The sequence below is a fragment of the Callospermophilus lateralis genome, chromosome 17, assembly GCF_048772815.1.
Source record: "Callospermophilus lateralis isolate mCalLat2 chromosome 17, mCalLat2.hap1, whole genome shotgun sequence".
Classification (NCBI taxonomy): domain Eukaryota; kingdom Metazoa; phylum Chordata; class Mammalia; order Rodentia; family Sciuridae; genus Callospermophilus; species Callospermophilus lateralis.
In genome coordinates this window covers 24,031,798-24,049,068 of record NC_135321.1, presented here as the reverse complement: position 1 = coordinate 24,049,068, position 17,271 = coordinate 24,031,798, and the positions used below count along the sequence as shown (strand labels likewise).

The following is a 17,271-nucleotide window of genomic DNA, read 5'->3' as shown; positions in this document are numbered from 1 at the left end:
AAGCTAACAAAGGGGAGGATCAGAGGTACTTGGTGCTTCTCATGTCCTCAGGTCTGAATCCTGTGAAGCAGAAATGAGAACTTCCTATGTGGTAGGGAAAAAAAGGGCTTTCTTCAGCTACGACACTTTTTCCCAAGCAGAAAAAACTCAAATTTGTGACCACTTTAGAGTTTATTACAAATTCTTCAAATGTGCTAATTTGTCACTGAATAAAATGGAGCACTAAATATAATAGAAAAACTAAACTCAATTGGCCATATAAAATCCCAACCAATAAAGACTCTAAAATACAAAGGTCTTAAAAAAAAAAAAAAATATATATATATATATATATATATATATATATATATATAGAGAGAGAGAGAGAGAGAGAGAGAGAGAGAGAGAGAGAGTTGTAGTTGGACACAATGCCTTTATTTTATTTATTGTTATGTGGTGCTGAGGATTGAACCCAGCGTCAACTCAAATCACTTAACGACTTTCAAAAGTTTTGGGGAGACATAAATTGGATAAGGCCTTATCTAGGCATACCAACAGGAGAGTTGGGACCTTTATTTGATATTCTAAAAGGTCCATCAGATCCAAATTCACCCTGCATGTTAACTCCTAAAGCAAGAAAGGCATTAAAAATTATTGAAACATATATGGAAAATATGCATTTGGATAGAATTGATATAAGTTTGCCTTTATTATTTATTGTACTACCAACAAAAAATATTCCTACAGGAGTATTTTGGCAAGAAGGTCCATTATTGTGGATACATTTATCTTATTCTCCTAACACTATTCTTACTAGGTATCCTGAGGCTGTAGGACAATTAATACTCAAAGGAATAAAAGCAGCAAAGGGAGTGTTTGGAATTTCTCCCAATAAAATTATTACTCCATATACTATGGATCAAATTGATGAGTTAGCTAATGAGTTAAATACTTGGGCAACAATCATATGTAAATCTAATGTTACATTTGATAATCACTTTCCATCTAATCCTTTGTTGTCTTTTTGGTCTAAGCATCCTGTAGTTTTTCCAAAAATGACAAGAAAAACCCCTATCATGAATGCTCCAAATATTCACTGATGGGTCAAATAATGGTACAGCAGCAGTAGTTACCCCTGATCAAACTTACCCAAACAATCAGCTCAAAAGGTAGAGCTTAATGCAGTTTTACAAGCTTTTGTGACGTTTAAAGATTCTGTATTTAATTTATTTTCTGATAGTCAGTATATAGTTAATGCTATAGTATCCCTTGAAGATGCTGGTAGGATTTCTCCTTCCTCTACTGTTTTCTCTTTGTTTTCCACTATACAAAGTCTAATCTGGGACAGAAAAGATCCATTCTTTATAGGACATATTAGGGCACATACAGGATTGCCTGGAGCCCTTAGTTTGGGCAATGATTTAGCAGATAAAACTAGAGATGCACACATATTTTCTCTACACTAGAAGAAGCTACAAATTTTCATAAAAGATTCCATGTTAATGCTAATACTTTACAAAAGCGTTTTAAAATAACTAAGGAACAAGCCAGACATATAATAAAACAATGTCAAAATTGTGTGACCTTTTTACCACAAGTTAATCTTGGAGTCAATCCTAGAGGACTGATACCTAACCATATTTGGCAGATGGACGTCACACACTTGCCAGAATTTGGAAAATTAAAATATTTACATGTTACAGTTGATACTTATTCCAGATTTTTGATGGGCTCCCTTCATGCAGGAGAAAAAACTAAAGATGTTATAGCTCATTGCTTACAGAATTTTGCCACTGTGGGCGTTCCTAAAGAGGTAAAAACAGATAATGGTCCTGGTTATACTTCTACCTCTTTTAAACAATTTTGTTCATCATTTGGCATTACTCATATAACAGGAATCCCATACAAACCACAAAGACAAGGCATAGTTGAAAGAGCTCATCAAACTATTAAAACGTACTTATTAAAGCAAAAAGAGGGAATTGGAAAGGGATATATATTCCCCAAAGATAAACTTAAAATAACGCTTTTTACTCTAAACTTTTTAAATTTGGATTCATCAGGGCTTAGTGCTGCGGAAAGACATATGTATCCAAAAAATGTACATAAGCCTAAGGTACTTTGGAGAGATATTCTAACAAGGACAATGGAAAGGACCTGACCCAGTGATTGCCTGAAGTCAGGGTTCTGTTTGTGTGTTTCCACAGGGAGAACAGCAACCGATTTGGATTCCAGAGAGACTAACGAAAGCAATTTCTACAGACCAAAAAGAAGATGATTTGACTCAAATCCATAACAGTTGATATCCAGAGCTCCAGCTTGGCTATTCTTACATCTGCGATAGTGATTAACCAGGGTGCTTTTTTCAATATCTATTTTATTATTGCCTTTTTCCACATCATAAAGTTCTATTTTATTTTTTGAGCTCATACAAATCTAGGTTAATGTTTTTCTGATCAGTTTTATTTTTTGACTGTGGAGTTTTTAAACATTACAATGGAGATTTCACCTAGGTAACGCTACAAGGCCTTTATTATTGTCTTATGTGTTGTACGTTTGTGTGCACTCTTGTGTTTTGTGTTGTATGTCTGTGTGTGCGTATGTCCATATTTCATATATGAGGAGCGCGCATGAAAAAAATGGATCCGAATTTTTTTATTCACGTGATTTAAATGGTTTAATTTAAATTAGGTAAACAGCTGTTAAGGATTGTTTTTAAAGGAGGTTAACAGATCTGTTTGTTTACTTTCACCTTTCTTTTTCATTATATTTAATAATTCTTTTCAGGATAATGTCTCTTTAGCATCATTGCCAGAATTCCTATCTTCATCCCAGTGCCGGTGAAGACAAAGATAAAACCAAACTACAGCTTCTCTGATAGCTATCACAGTAAACTGTATAAACTGATGCAGCAATGAATATAACTCAACAAGTAATGCTCAATCAAGGAGTCGACTTACTTTGGGAGGAAACGGACATATTGATAGATTCCTCCACTTTGAACTGCTTGCAGAACTTGCCTGGACTATGTATCACTTGTATACATTGTGATCTATCGTTTGGTGCAGCAAATTGTGGTAGTGCTGGCATATCTTTGCTGATGGTGTCACCAGTGATGCAATTTTTCCAAAGAAGCCGTCAATTGGCTTGGTGTTGTGGCATTTCTGTATCCTCCTCCCTTCCACTAGTGATGGTCTAAACTTTGGGGGCCAACAGAGGTGAGGCAAAGAACCTCACCCCCCCACTGGTGCATAGGCCTATCCACAAGTATGGCTGTATGCTGGACTGGTAGTCAGTGACAGTTATGATCCAATTGCAGTGGTATCAACCTAAGACAGGAGGCTGACGCCTAGAGGTCAGTTTTTCCCATGATGGGTAAGAACCATATGTTGAATTGGACAACCTACCAGGCACGGTCCTTAAGCCACATTGCTTGTTGTTTAATTAATCAGAAGGGGGGAAATGCTGAGAGCCCTTGCCAAGTAGATATGACGCATGGCATGACCCAGGTCATTTGCAGTGACATTGCATGTAAGGTGACCTTGCTCAAGGACCAGGGCGGATCCAGGTTTAGGGTGTATCCTGCTGGGATTAGAGAGTATCCTGCTCCTTGGGTTTAGGGCGGTTCCAGGTTTAAGGTGTACCCTGCTGGGAATAGGGCGTATCCTGCTGCCTCAGGCATGCCTGCTCCTTGAGTTCCCATTGAGTTCTCACGGGATTTAGAGAGTATTCTGGGATGCAGAGCCCAGTAGAAGTGTGGATTTTGCCCAGAACGTGTTTGGAGAGTGCCGGTGTGAGTTCGGGAATAAAGAATTGCTGTTTGAATCTACAAGGCTGTGAGTGGCTCGTGATTTTGTGCCCAGCCAGACTGCGGCATGGAAAGAGTAATATTTTAGTTATTTTCATTAATTCACACTTATCCCACTACACAAATCTGACATAACTGTTGAAGATGGCAGTCAAAAGAACAGAATTTGTTATGCCTGATTAAATGTATACACAAAAAGAATTGAAAAAAAATCTTATAGGACTTACTTGCTACTCCTGATGCCAGTCCATAAAGCAGTCCTCCCCCATCTGACTGCTGGGGGTAAATATGGGCTCCTGGAGGAGGAGGCTTTTCTTGTCTGATGAAGTTATATAATAAAGTTTTCACAAGTTTGCTGGTGTACGGAAGACTACACAAAAAGAAAAAAATCAAACATGTTTATGGGAGTCACCTAATTCTATAAAAGTGACACAGAAGTAACTCTGACATTAATATTGCTTGAAAGAAATATTCACTGTCACATATCAGTCAAGACTCGGAGGGCTGAGATCATTGTTGAGGCTTACTTCTGACTTTGCCTCTTGCCACACCAGAAGACACTGGTCATATCTTTAAAATAACTGAGAGTCAGTTACATTAGCTGTATTCAATATAACATTTGTGAGACATTAATTTAGTGCACAATATAGTACTGGAACTTAAAGAAAGGTGGTAATATGAAATCATCACGGAAGAGCAAGGACTTAAAGATAGTAATAAAAGACTGCACTTGTTAAGCATGAAAGTATTCGATATAACCAATTATTTAATTGGTAATACACCAATTCCTGCAATCTATATTGAATTTATTAACAGATCCTTGAATGTACTATTGGATTTTTAAAAATATTGCTTCCAAACTTAACAACAAAAATCAGTAAAAGAACATATTATAGTTTAAGTACCTGACACCATACTAGTACAAAAACCCTACTATCTATTCATTCAACCAATTGCAGATTAAAAATTTCAGAAAAAATATGCATCTGTATTACACATGTACAGAAATTTTTTCTTGTCATTATTTCCTCAATGATAAAATGTAAATCATTTGAATATGATTCAAAGTATAAAGGAAGATGTGTATAGGCTGTATGTATTTTATATAAGGAACTTGAGCATACAAGGATTTGGGTACCCTTGGTGGGGGGCTGTGGGAGGGGGGGTTCTGAAACCAATTCCCTGTGAATAACAAGGGATAACTTTAGTTTCAAACAGATGAGTGAGAAGAAGATATAAGAACAATTTGAACAAACAAATATGACTTGATGACTGCTTAGACAGAAAATGAAGAAGGAGGAAAAAAAAAGAAAGATACTTTGAAGGTTTCTATTATACAAAGCAACCACTAGAGATGGCAATGAATTGAGGGGACAAGAAAAATAGGGAAGATGGGTAGTTTGAATACAAAATTGAATTTAGACCCTAAAGGATGTAAAGCTGTAGTTAAAAAAAAAAAAAAATCAGAAGCAATATATTGGAGATACAGGACCACACTTAGGTAAAAGGACAAGAATACAAATATAAATTATGCAGTTTAAAAAGGGACAAATTTAAAATATAAACATACCATGGACCTTGCATCAAATACTTGTGACTAATGCTCTGTCGCAAAATTTCTTTGTGGAAGAGTTGGCAGGAAAGGAAAACAACCATTGTTGATATAGCTTCCACTGATATTTCATATGTAATATCTCTGGAGAAATAGGGAAAAACAGTAATGATCATTTTGGAAAATTAATGTACTACTCTTTTCTAAAATAAGATAATACATTAAAAACTCAAATCAACATTTTCTTAATATTAAAGAACTTACATATTTAACAAAAAATTAAGTCAAACAAAAATATTAAACTCTTTCTCAGACATTAGTTATTTTATTCTGGCATTTCATTATTTTCCTAATTTCCAATTCCACCTCATACTGAAGGACATGCCTGTCATGAACACAATAACCAGCAGTGTTCTACTTTGAAGATCCTCTCTAAACCCCTACATTTATCTCTGTATAGTAATGACACAAAAACAAATATTCAGATTGTAAAGTGGAAGAGAAATTACAGTGCAGGGAAAAAAACAATATATTTAGGAGTTCATAATTTCTTTACACTCATAACCATGGTAAAAGATCTTTCATCTCTAGTGTATGCTTTCTCAAGGTCAAATTTGCATGTCTGGCAAAATATTAGTGGTAAACACATCATTTCTGTTTTATTAAGCATATTTCTTTTAGGAAGGACTATCCTGTCTGTCCTCTCAAGATCATTAACCACTTTTAGAAACAAATCTTAGATCACTAAAAAGCAAAAGTTTCAGCTGAGTAAGGAGATCAAACAAGAAAAATGTATTAAGATATCTTGAGGGCTGGGGTTGTGGTCCAGAGGTAGAGCACATGCCTAACATGCCTGAGGCACTGGGTTCGATCCTCAGCATCACATAAAATAAAATAAAAATATTGTATCCACCTATAATTAAAAAATAAATATTAAAAAAAGAAATCTTGAGTTACAGTAAAAAATGGGATTATTTCAGGGACCAGGAAAGCAGAAATCTCAACAGCATAGCAAAAAAGAGTAGCAGCTCCAAAAGAATGCTAAAATACTTTTATAAATCTGAAATATCCATACAAAGTCCAAATTTTAAAAAAGTACTTAACACATGTACTTAAATGAAACCTCATTAAATAATTTAGGGAAAACTTGACAAGCTTAACTCTACCAGATATTTTAAGACGTTATCAATAATAGAAATATGTTTCAAAAACAAAGTGGGCAGGTCTGGAGTACAGGGCAAAAAAAAGTATAGAAAACACTCAACTGATCCTATTTTGTAATGAATAAATCTCAATTCTACTCAGAAATTTTATTTTTAAAGTACTTTAATTCTCTTTCCTAAAATTTCCAGAACTACTGCAATAAAAATTAACTATATAAAAAGCAATTCTTATACTTAATCTGATTTCCAAAACTGAATGAAAGATAAACCTGATGTTTTATGCTTATGATATGATTCACTAATGATGATTTGGGTGCTCAGATAAGATTTTACATTAGGTAATCATTCATTTGTATTGTCCAGGCTTGTCTAGAATCCATACTCTATGTCAACTGACTAGGCTTTTCAGTTGAGTCAAAGTTTAAAGCCAGGGGCTGGGGATGTGGCTCAAGCGGTAGCGCGCTCGCCTGGCATGCCGGTGCGGCCCAGGTTCGATCCTCAGCACCACATACAAACAAAGATGTTGTGTCCACCGAAAACTAAAAAAAAAAAAAAAAAATCAAAGAATTCTCTCTCTCTCTCTTTCAAAAAAAAAAAAAAAAAGTTTAAAGCCAAATCCTGAATTAACAAATACCCTTCTAGTAAGACAGAGCCTATCTAGGGGAGGGGGTTACAGATGACAAACTACAACACATCTACAAAGGTATTCAATAACTAAATCAAAAATAAAGTATCAACTATAGTGCTTTACAACTCCACATCTTGTAGAAACAACAAAGACTCAGAAATACATGGTTTTATTTTGTTTAAACTATAAACTATAACTATTAATAAATACTAGGCCTAAAATCCCTGAGGAAAGAAAGCATGTATTTAGAAATAAACAAAATCACAAGTGAAAAATAGGAAAAGTGTTAACCCTTGGATCATCCTCTCTGATCAAGGAATTCTGAAAATTTAAGAGTGAAGAGTAAAGGGTTTGATGTTGGGAGGTAGTAAGTTCATAGTACACAGAATATGGACCACACCAGACTAAAGGTGCATTCCCCAAGACTTCTAATTGGAACCATGGCCCTTACCTGTATTATTTCATATGCCCAAACATATAAATTCTATCAAATTGTTTATCACACCACCCTTTAGCTCACATATCATTTAATAAATATTTATGAAGAATTTACTCTTACTATACTTAGTGTTATGGTTTGGATAGGAGGTGTCCCCCAAAAGCTTATGTGTGAGACAAAGCAGGAATGTTCAGGGGTGAAATGGTTTTACTGTGAGTTATTACCTACTCTGTGGATTAATCCACTGATCTAGATTAACTGGGTGGTACCTAGGCAGGTGGGGTGTGGCTAGAGAAGGGAGGTCACTAGAGGTGTGCCTAGGAGTTTACAGTTGGTCTTTGGTGAGTAGAATCCCTCTCTGCTTCCTGCTTGCCACGTCCTGAGCTGCTCTCCTCTGTCGTGCACTTCTGCCATGATGTCCTGCCCCATCCTGGGCCCACAGTGTGGAGTCAGCTGACCATGAACTCAACCTCTGAATCCATGAGCCAAAATAAACTTCTCCTCCTTCACATAGTTCTTTCAGGTCTTTTGGTCACAGTGGCACAAAGTTAACTAAAACATCTAACTAGGCATTATATTACACATTGGAGACAAATCCATCAACAAACAGACAAGGCTTCTACCTTTATGGAGTTTGCAATTTAGTGGAGAAGACAGAAATCAAATACTTAGTCCAAAAAGGGACACTTATGGGGGTGGGGAGGGGAGAGGGGAAGAGAAGGAGGGAGGGAGGGAGGGAGGGGGAGAGGGAGAGGGAGGGGGAGGGAGGATTATAGGGAAATTATTTTTAACTTTGAAATTAAAAGAAAGTTTCTCTAAAAAAAGTGACATTAAATTAAACCTGAACTATAAGGGGGCAGTTCTTTGCATTGAAGTCTTTCTTACTAGAACACATGAAGTTCTAGCTCAAGACTTTTTCATTTTTGGTATAGTTTGTATTCTTAATTCTAGTACCTAATAGGCATTCAACAGATAAAGAGAGAGAAGGCTCTTTATTGCTCTGATTTTGACTAAAACTTACTTGATAGTTTCCTAAACAGATTCATCAGCATAATGTAACAGTCATGCATAACTTAGAAAAATAAACAGGAATTAGTTTGTGAGGTATTGTAATACATAAGATAAGCACAAAAGAATACTCATGTGACAAAAACGTATAGGGAATTTCTCAAAGGAAGAATGCAGGATGTTACTGACTGGATTAGAACTTTGAAACATGAACTCTGCCTGACCAACATCCTCCACCTCCCCTTCTTTGGCAAAAATAGCCCTCTTTGCCTTTCAGGTCCCTCCTCACACCATTCAAGGTGCAGATGCTTGACCCTACCTCCTGGTTACAAGAGGTGATCAAAGACTGGCCGATAAAAATGTTCTTATTAAAATGTTTCCCAGCACTTTTGGAATTATCAGGGAAAAGACACTCTCTCCTCCTGACTTTGCAAGTATAAAAACCATCATATCTACAGCTTCTGGTGGCTTTCTTTGCCAATGCAGAAGAAGCTCCTGCCTGAGAAATAGTCCAGTTGAGGGTGTGAGCATAGCAGAGGCAAGAGAATGAAAGGAAAAGGGGAAAAAAGCAAGAGGAGAAAGTAAGGGGTCCTACTGATTAGTCAACAGAAAAATCAGGCATATAAAAAACAATTATAATGATAATGAAATCCAGAAAATGTCCATGAAAGTGGTTTTTGTTTTTATTTTTATTTTGGTTGGTTGGTTCTTTGGTGGTACTGGGGATTGAACCCAGGGGTGTTCTGACCTATACCCCAGGCCCTTTTATTTTGAGATGGGGCTTCACTAAGTTGATGAGGCTGCCTTTAAACTTGTGATCTTCCTGCCTCAGCCTCTCAAGTAGCTGGGATTACAGGTGTATACCACCATACCCAACAAATATGTCCTATCTTAGGAACACAAAGATAACGACAATCAGTATTGCAGGAGCAGAGCTTGTCTAGTACATGTGAGGCACTGAATTTGATCCTCAGAACCACGTACAAAAATAAATAAATATTTAAGTTTAAAAAAAATAACTGGAGGATCTTCATGTAAGATCTGAAACTCTAAAACTACTAGAGGAAAACCTAGGGAAACATTTCAAGATATTGGCACAGGCAACAATTTTCTGGCTAGGACTACAAAAGCAAAGAAAACAAAAGTAAGAGCTGACAACATGACTATATTGAGTTGAAAAGCTTCGCATAGCAAAGACTAAAGAGACAACTCTACAGAAATGGGAGAAAAATCTTTGGCAGCTATTCATCTGACAGAGGATAATATCCAGACAGCACAAAGAACTCAAAAAACTTAACAAGAAAACAAGTAATCCAATCAAAAATGGGCAAATAATCTGAACAGATAATTCTCAAAGGAAATATAAGCCAGGCTCAGTGGTGCATGCCTGTAAACCCAGTGACTCGAGAGGCTGAGATAGAAGGATTCCAAGTTCGAGTCCAGCAACTTAATGAAACCCTCAGCAACATAGGGAGGCTCTGTCTCAAAATAAAAACTAAAAAATGAAATGGGGATGTAGATCATTTTTAAAGCACACCTGTGTAAATTCCCAGTACCAAAAAGAAAGAAGGGGTCAGGAAGAAAGAAAAGAAGGAAAGGGAAGAGGAAGAGGAGGAAGACGATGATGATGATGATGACCACAACTGGCCAATAAATACATGAAAAATGCTCAATTTGTTTAGCCATCAGGGGAATGCAAATCAAAACTGCAATGAGAGTCTATCTTACCCTAGTCAGAATGGCCATTATAAAAAAATACACAAATAACAAATGCTGGAACCCTTATATACTGTTGGTATGTAAGTGAATTATCCAGCCATTATGAAAAACAGTATGAAGGTTCCTCTAAAAACTAAAAATAGAACTACAATATAATCCAGCCATCCCACTCCTGAATATCTATCCCAAGGTATGCTGCATACCTGCTTATCCTGCAGTACTATTCACAATAGACAAGATATAAAATCAGCTTAGCTGCCTGACAATAGATGAATGGATATAGAATATATGGCATATATATCATTCAGCCATAAAGAACAAAATCCTGTTGATCACAAGACAATGGATAAAAACAGAGGGCATCCAGTTGAGCAAAATAAGTCATACACAGAAAGACAACTATTGAATATTTTCTCTCACATGTGGAAACTGAAAAAAAAAAAGAAAGAAAAAAAGACAATGAAATGAATGTAGGAAGGAATATTAGAGACTGGAAAGGGGCCCAGTGGGAAGGGCAACAAGAGAGGAGGTGGGAAAAGGGTAGAAGAATGGTGGATAAGCATGATCAATGAACAATATATGGATGTATGAAAATATCATAGTAAATTCCATTAATATGCCCAATAACTATTTTATAATAATTATTATAAAAATAAAAGTATATGCATTAAACACAAGAGTGGCTGTTTATGAGAAAGAAAAGGAGTAGAGTACAGAAAAAAAGGGAAATTAGTGAATGAATATTAAACACAGGGAAAGAGAGGCTTCACACAAGCCAATGACATAGTGCTGAAGAATGTAATTAACTTACCCTATGCCTGACAGGTCCAAAACCAGGAACTGTGGGATGAAGAGAAGTGTAAGAGGTGAAAGAACATATCAAAGTGGGAAAATGCTTAAACTAATGCAGGGCACAGAAGGAGAGTGTGCAATAAATCATCTGGTTGGGGCATTATGACGATTTTGACTATGAAAATGGAAAAGAGCAATCAGACATGAATGACATTTAAGAAAATAAAACTAGTACCACTCTGTGACAGAATGGATGCTTAAAGTGGGAGAGAAACCAAGACCAATCAAGGGAGACCAAGGTGTCTAGATTTAGAACTCACATGGTAATATCATCAACCTAAATTGTAGAAAACAGAAAATCATTATGTATATAGTCAATGCTCATAGATTCCAATATATTTGTGATTTTACTTATTCACTAAAATTGGCTTGTAATTCCAAAATCAGTATTGCAGCAGTTTTGCAAACTTAACTATTTACATGATTTTCACACAACAAAGAAATCAGAGACAAAAGTTCATGACAAAAAAAAATTCATTTGCTAAAAATTGCAAGTGAATTTACAGATGAAAGTGTATATATTATGATAAAGATGACAAAATAAAAACAAGATCAATATTTTTATTAGGTCACTGGGGAACATGAGATAATAACTACAATAGCAAAACTCTACGTAAAATTGCTCAGAAACATGATGCCTCAAATTTTCTTTAAAACAATTCAAGAGGTGGAGAAAGGGTGGCTGTGAAAATAAGAGTAACCTTAAGTTGATAATTATTAAGGCTGAGTGACAAACATATGGAGTTTCAGTGTTCTCTCTGTATTTGTGTGCTTATAATTTTCCACAAGTCTAAAAATATAAAATAAGCTGACCAATTATGAAGTGTTTATAGACCATGAGTTTGGTATAGATAGGGTCTTCTCTTCCAATAAGAATCTACCATAATTCCCCGAAGTCAACAAATGTTAGCTGGAATGAATGAACAACTGAAAATTCTATACTTAACAAATCTAATCTGCTGAATGAAGTTTCTGCTTGAGAAGCTGCATATGTTTCATCCCCATGGTATTAGTTATATATATAGTTGCCATTAAACAAATCTTCACAAATAGCCACTTTAAACAGCACAAATTAGTTGCACCGTTTTAGAGGTCAGAAGTCTGGCACTGGTCTCACAGGTGTTGAAAGTTCTAAGGAAGGATCCGTTTCCTGCTCATTTGGGTTGTTGACAAGATTCAGTCCTAGTAATTGTAGGACCTAGGTTCTCATTTTCTTTTCTTTTTTTTAATTTTTTAAAAATTTGTTGATAGACCTTTATTTATTTATATGTGGTGCTAAGAATAGAACCCAGGGCCTCACACATGTCAGGCAAGTGCGCTACCGCTAAGCCCCAGCCCCAGCCCCTCGGTTCTCATTTTCTTGCTGGCTATACACTGAGGGTGCTTCTCAGATTCTAGAGGTCATCATATTTGATTATGGATCTCTTCTTCCATCTTCAAAGCTACCAACAGTTTTGAATAATACATGTCTCATTTCTGTACTACTTTTCTGGTTTCCTCGACTACCTTAAAGGACTCATGTGCTGAGACTGCCCCCCTGGGATAATGGAGGGCATTATTAGAAAGTCTTTAGCTTTGATCACACCTTTGCAATCACTTTAGACAGGTATTATGTTACTCATAGTTTCCAAGGATAAGTGTAGGGACATCTTTGGGATTAAGTAGAAGACATTACTTTGCCTTCCACTAGCATTAGTATAAAACAGGTTTAAATGCTAATTTTAATAAGAATCAAAAATCTGCCTATCACTCAGCATGAAAATAGTACTCATTATACTAATCTACCAGATTAGGTAGGGAAGTGCAGCAGTCTGGCTGGGCACAATTCAGGAGCCACTTGTCAAAAGAAACTAACTTTATTTTTAGAACCACACAAGATAAACAAAACAGCTCCTCAGGAAAAAACCCTCAGAGCCCAACTGCCACCACCGGCTTCCCACAAGCCACACACCCCAACAACCTCTTCCTCCCACAATCCTCCTGCTCTTGAGGCCGATTGGCTGGGTCGCATGGGCGGAGCCAAAAAAGTCCCCCAATGAGCAGCTCCGTGGTCTGAAAGGGCAGGGAAACAGCCCAATGAGCATCACCGCAGAGGAGCCAATCAGCTAGATGTTGCTGGGGCGCTGTGAGCCAATCATCAGCTGGCAGTCTGAAAGTTTGCTGGGGCCCCTTCAGCTCATCAGCGGGCAGTCTGAAAGTTTGCTGGGGCCCCTTCGGCTGTGGCTCTCAACAGGGAAGTAAGGATAATAAAAATATAATGTTCAAACAAATAGATTAAAACAGGCTCCAATATACTGGCTTGATAGAAGAAATAATTTAAAACACAATGCTTCAAACAATAACAAAGGTATAAGTATTAGAAATCGCTTGAATAGAATCTTCCCCCTCCCAAAAGATGTCAATTTCCATTGCATTTACAGGTGTAGAACAGAGAAAATTTAAATGAGAACAGTAGAAAACATCTAAATAAGATGATGACCATCTAGTAGTAGCTTCACATCTGTGTGTGTGTGTGTGTGTGTTTTGCTGGGGATTGAACACAGGGCCTTGTCAATGGGAGGCAAGTACTCTACCAATTGAGCTATATCCCTAGCCCCTGTAGCTGTATATCTTATGGGGGGCAGGGAGTGGGGGCAAAGATCCTACTAGCTAACTCCATCAGACTCCAGGATTTCTGGCTAGCCATGCTAACTCACTTCTACCACATGCCCTCCATCCTTGCTCATTCTGCTTCAGCTTTGACAGCCAGCCAGGTGTCTGGACATGCTAAGCATGCATCCACCTCAGGGCTTTGCATCTGCAGTCCCCTCTGCTAAGAACGCTTTCCTTCAGACAGCATTTTAGTTTTTGTTTAAATGTTTTCTTCACAAGAAGCCCTCCTTTACAATCTTGGCTATTATATTACCACCTATTTTTTTCACTGACTTTATTATATTCTGACATCATATTATGTATTAATTTATTATCTTTCTCATAACTCTAGTTTGTCATATTCAGTATTATATCCCTAGCACCCAAAAGAGGAGCTGATGAGTACATACTCATTATTTGCCAAATACTCTTTCCTACTATGCTCACAGGTACAAGGAAATACCTGTCCTAGTTTCCAAACATTTTCATGATTTAGCACTATACATAAAATTCACTAGACTCCTGGAGCCACATAACTAGTGGCAACAGCAAAAGTAATTACTCAAAACTATAGCAAGACTTAGGCAAAACAGCCCATGCCCTCATTTAATTCATTTTCTATCATAAATGGTACTGAAGATGATTGACATTTTTTAAAAAAAAACTCAGCTACAAAATAAGGAACCCAGATTTGTGTTCTGCCCATCTAGGGAAAAAATTGATATAAACAGAAAAATCTCTCAAATAGCCATTAACAAAATATAGTTTAAAGACACACGTGGATAAGATGCAACTACCTATCAATTGCTGCTTCCTAGTTACCACAGCCCCTCATATCTTCCAAGTTTGTGTGACAGCTCCAGCTTCTGAATCTACCCCAAAATTGCTGGGGCTGAATCAGATTCATCATTCACAACTGAGGACTAGTTTCTTTACCTCCTCCAGAAAATTCTCAACTCACAAAGCAGGTTAATGATGTTTCTATAAAATAGTCTCAATACCACTATTAGAATTTTTTTTATATTCTGTAGTTCTGTATCACACCAGACCAAAAAAAATACTGATTAAAAATTCAACTGATATTAGAAAATATTATAAAATAGCTATATTTTATTTTAGTATTAACTTATAGAACCACATAATATTTAAAGAGAATACAAGAATTGGGGCTACTCCCATTTCCAACAATAATGGACAAGAAACTCAGAAGAATCTTCTAATGAAGTCAATAAAAATCCTTGGGGGGAGTAGAGGTAGGAAAGGGCACTTCCTGAAAGCATCAATAAGCTAACAAAATATTAAAAGACTATAATGCCAAAATGGAAGGCACTAGGAAAACTCCAGAGTTCAGCCTGACATCTGGAACTGCTTTGGCCCAGGCATGTTTACTGATTTCTAAGAGGTAGCTGGGAATCAGAGGTGCTTTGACGTGGCTGAGCTGGGGTCAAAGGATGCAGGCCCTGGTGATCCATCCCAAACAAAGAACTGGGATCCTCAAAAATATCCTTACCTGAGAGTAAAGGAGAGAAGAAGTAAATCAACTCTCCCTGGACTAGAACCCAGTTTTAAGTTGTCTGGTTGGCCAGAAAACTTCAACCCTGGAAATGAATCCAAAGCACTCAGCAGAAACAAGAGACAAAGCTCTCTCGAGAAAGATAAAATTATCCTAACCATCAAATCATTTCTACAACATTACAAAGACTAAGAAGTAATAAAAATTAGGCAGGTAAATAGAAAGAAATGCATAAAGAACTACCATACACCCATAAAACAATCAATCAAAATCCTCTCAAATAATTATTAAGCACAACTACACTTACTATATTTGTGGAATAAAAGGCAAATTTTTTAAATCAAAATTTTCTTGAATACCCCAAAATTATACTATTTAAATAATAAAATGAATCTAAAAAAAATAATTTCCAGAAAAAAATTAAGAACTTAAAAAAAGCTAAATTTAAATTTTAATTCATTTTTTAAAAATAAAAGGAAGAAAAAAGATAAGTACAGATTATATCCAAATGAAGAAAGATTTAGGGACATGGACAGTAAATCACAAGAATTACCATAATAAAATATAGAAAGTGAGATACTGTTGATGGGCATCTGGGTTGTTTCCAATTTAGAGTTATTATAAATAAAACTTTATAAATTTTGCATACAAGTCATTTGCAACAATATAATTTCATTTCTCTTGGGCAATACCTGAAAGAAAAGTCTAGAGATAGATAAGTACTTGACTTTATAAGAAATTATCAATGAAAACTATAGAACATCAAAAGAAACTGAAGAAGACCCTAGAAGATAGAAAGACTTGAGAAACTTAACACCAAAATAATAAATACCCCAATCAGCAAATGGGCAAAGGAACTAAACAGATGCTTTTCAAAAGAAGAAATACAAATGGTCAAGGGATTTATGAAAAAAATGTTCAACATCTTTAACCATTAGAGAAATACAAATTCAAACTATACTGAGATTTCATCTGACTTCAGCCAGAATGGCAATTATCAAAGGCTAGGGATGTAGCTCAGTTGGTCGAGTGCTTGCCTCACATGCAAAGGCCCTGGGTTCAATCCCCAGCACCACAGAAAAAGAATACAAGTAACAATAAATGTTGGCAAGGATGTGGGGAAAAGCATATACTCGTACATTGTTGGAAGGACTGCAAATTGGTGGAACCATTCTGGAAAGCAGTATGGAGATTACTAAAAATAAATAAATAAATAAGAATGGAATCACCATCTGACCTAGTTATGCCACTCCTTAGTATATATCCAAAGAATTTTATTTATGTTTTTTTTATAAATTTTTTAATATTTATTTTTTAGTTATCGGCGGACACAACATCTTTGTTTGTATGTGGTGCTGAGGATCGAACCCGGGCCGCACGCATGCCAGGCAAGCACGCTACCTCTTGAGCCACATCCCCAGCCCCCAAAGAATTTTAAATCAGCATACTATTGTATCAAAATGGATTCTGATGTCACATATAACTAAAAAGAACCAATAAATAAAATAAAACGCTACAGGGATACAGCCACATCAATGTTTATAGCAGCATAGAATTCACAATAACTAAGCTATGGAGCCAACCTAGGTGCAGTTCAACAGATGAATAAAAAAAGAAAATGTGGTATATACACACAATGCAGTATTACTCAGTCATAAAGAAGAATGACTTTATGGCATTTGCAATTGCTGGTAAATTAGATGGATCTGGAGACTACCATACCAAGTGAAATAAACCAATCCTCAAAAACCAAAGGTCAATTGTTTTCTCTGATATGTGGATGCTAACTCACAATGGAGAGAGGAGTGGCAAGGGTAGATTAAAAAAAAATACAAGTTCAATGGAGTAGACAAAAAGGGAATGAAGGGATGGGATGGGGGATGGGGAAAAGAAAGACAGTGGAATGAATCTGACATAACTTGCCTATGTACATATATGAATATACTACAGTAAATCTTACCATCGTATAAATACAAAAG

General features: G+C 36.3%; 1 protein-coding gene across 2 annotated transcripts in view; it reads right to left on the bottom strand.

Moving 5' to 3' along the window:
- Nucleotides 1-17,271, bottom strand: part of Dym (dymeclin) — a 354,439-nt gene that overhangs the window by 247,527 nt on the left and 89,641 nt on the right. For both annotated transcript variants that reach the window (XM_076836810.2, XM_076836811.2), the window contains exons 7-8: nucleotides 5,358-5,483; nucleotides 4,015-4,157 (exon numbers count right to left, since the gene is read on the bottom strand). In XM_076836810.2, the coding sequence (XP_076692925.1) occupies nucleotides 4,015-4,157; nucleotides 5,358-5,483 (269 nt within the window). The remainder of the gene's footprint in view (nucleotides 1-4,014; nucleotides 4,158-5,357; nucleotides 5,484-17,271) is intronic.